General features: G+C 46.3%; 1 protein-coding gene across 2 annotated transcripts in view; it reads left to right on the forward strand.

Moving 5' to 3' along the window:
• Positions 1 to 304: 304 nt before the first annotated feature.
• The window catches only part of LOC132475880 (F-box/WD repeat-containing protein 7-like), a 12,387-nt gene continuing 10,292 nt past the window's right edge, over positions 305 to 2,399 (forward strand). For both annotated transcript variants that reach the window (XM_060077261.1, XM_060077262.1), the window contains exon 1: positions 305 to 807. In XM_060077261.1, coding sequence (XP_059933244.1) covers positions 769 to 807 — 39 coding nt within the window. In that variant the 5' untranslated portion in view covers positions 305 to 768. The remainder of the gene's footprint in view (positions 808 to 2,399) is intronic.

The raw sequence follows: 2,399 nt of genomic DNA on the forward strand, positions 1-2,399 counted from the left end.
ACCTAAATACACACACCTCTGCCCACCACCACCCATAGCCTCCAGGCGGTTGTTTGCTAGGCTAACTATAGTTTGCAGGTGGTGTAACGTCCAGGTGACAAAAGTTAGGAGCGGAAAATACCAAATCCAAGCATCCCTTCAGTCATTCAACACACACATTGCTCTTCACTTAAAACTTGTAATGAGAAGTTCATTTTCAGTAGGTTATAGAGATAGCCTTACATTATATAGAATAGCCACTCCCTTCAATCTATCCCTGCCCCTCCCTCATACCTCTCGCGCTCTGCAGCGCTTATTTTCTGGTATTCGCGGGAGAGCCGCTGTGTGTGTGTGTGTGTGTGTGTGTGTGTGTGTGTGTGTGTGTGTGTGTGTGTGTGTGTGTGTGTGTGTGTGTGTGTGTGTGTGTGTGTGTGTGTGTGTGTGTGTGTGTGTGTGTGCGCGCGCGCGCATGCTGTCATTTTCAGTTCTATGGCTTCAACTAGCCTAGCAACCTAGCCTCCTAGTCTAGCCCCCTAGCCTAGCCGCAGAGAGAGAGAGAGAGAGAGCGAAAGAGAGAGAGCGAGCGAGAGAGGAACATGCCCCGTCGCGTCTCCGGCAGAGAGAGCTAAACAGTGGCCGGAGAGGGATAGCGAATCTCGGCTTGTCTCCGCTGGAAGAGCCGGCGACCTACCGGATGGATGTTTAGTTACTGGATGGATATTTAAGACTGACAGGTGGAATTGTATTTTTTTTACGGATATTTCAGCGTTTGTTTCGTGCTTCGCCGCCATGGGGTTTTACGGTACCCTGAAGCTCATCTTCATCAAAGTGAGTCCCCGCAACACCGACATGACACGGCATTTTACTGTGTGTGTGTGTGTGTGTGTGTGTGTGTGTGTGTGTGTGTGTGTGTGTGTGTGTGTGTGTGTGTGTGTGTTTGATTATGTGCGCGTGCTGGGGGTGTGTGCGTGCGCGCGCGCGTGTGTGTCGGGGGGGTTGTGTGTGTGCGCGTGTGTGTATGTGTGTTACTTGGACCACTGCGGAACCGGGGGTGGACGCAACGTGACCGGCTCTGCGTCCACCTTGGGATCTGAGATCCGAGATAGGACAGGAGATAGGAGACATGCGATTTGAAGAACAGACATGAGATATGAGGATGATATATTTCCTCATCGTCCTTTCGGTGGAAATCCCTTGATTGATCAGTTTAGCACACGTTTGGTGTGTGTGAGCACATCCTCTGTCATGACAGTAATAAAGTGTTATAAATATTTGCAGATGAGAGCAATGCGGTAATGTCTGCACACATCTTTCTATGTATGTAAATAATGGTGGTCTAATGTCAGCGGTGCAGAATGACGCACTGAGAGCTCTGACAGGTTAATAGTTCGATTTCTCCAGATATAAGGTTTTTATGATTGATAACCTCCCAACAAGGAATCATATCGAAGCCAATACAGAGAGAGAGATCGATTGACTGATTGATTGATAAATGAATTGATTGATTATTTATTGAAATAAATAATTATATTGAAATATAATCGCGGTTTTATAGAAAGAGCACTTCGCGGCAAAGTCATGGCTCAAAACACATACACACACACACACACACACACACACACACACACACGCATATCTCAATATGCGTGTGTGTGTGTGTGTGCGCTCGCGTGCGTGCGTGCGTGTCTGTGGGTGTGTCTGTGTGTGTGCATCAACAGCCTGTTGATAAGACCTCGTGCATCTTATTTTAGACCCAAACTGTGCTCGCAACATTCCGCAAATTCTATGAATGCCTTATACCATTCAGAATGTTGGAGAGGTAAAGGCACACATGAAGAGAGAGAGAGAGAGAGAGAGAGAGAGAGAGAGAGAGAGAGAGAGAGAGAGAGAGAGAGAGAGAGAGAGAGAGAGAGAGAGAGAGAGAGAGAGAGAGAGAGAGAGAGAGAGAGAGAGAGAGAGAGAGAGAGAGAGAGAGAGAGAGAGAGAGAGGCACGAGGCCAGGAAGGGAGGGTGCGTTCAAAGTACATTATAAGCCCATCGTTATGTGGATGTGATTGTGTTAAAACATGCACACACACACACACACACTATGCTGCCTAAGCATTCTGTAGTGGGGTCTCCCAGACACACACACATAGCTGCTCACACATTCTCCACATTCTGTCTAGGCAGCATACACATGCAAACACACGCACGCACACACACGTACACACATACGCACACACTACACAAATATTAGTATAAATATTAAATAATATAATATAAATATTAAAATAAAATAATATAAATTGTCTTAATCTATATTAAATGTTTCTCTACCCTCTCATTTCCGATCTCTGATGTCTATATCTCCCCTCCCTCTCTCTGTGCTGTATATCTATGAATTTGTCTTTCGCACGCTCTGCTGTATGTATGGTCTC

This window comes from Gadus macrocephalus, chromosome 17 (genome assembly GCF_031168955.1).
Source record: "Gadus macrocephalus chromosome 17, ASM3116895v1".
Lineage (NCBI taxonomy): Eukaryota > Metazoa > Chordata > Actinopteri > Gadiformes > Gadidae > Gadus > Gadus macrocephalus.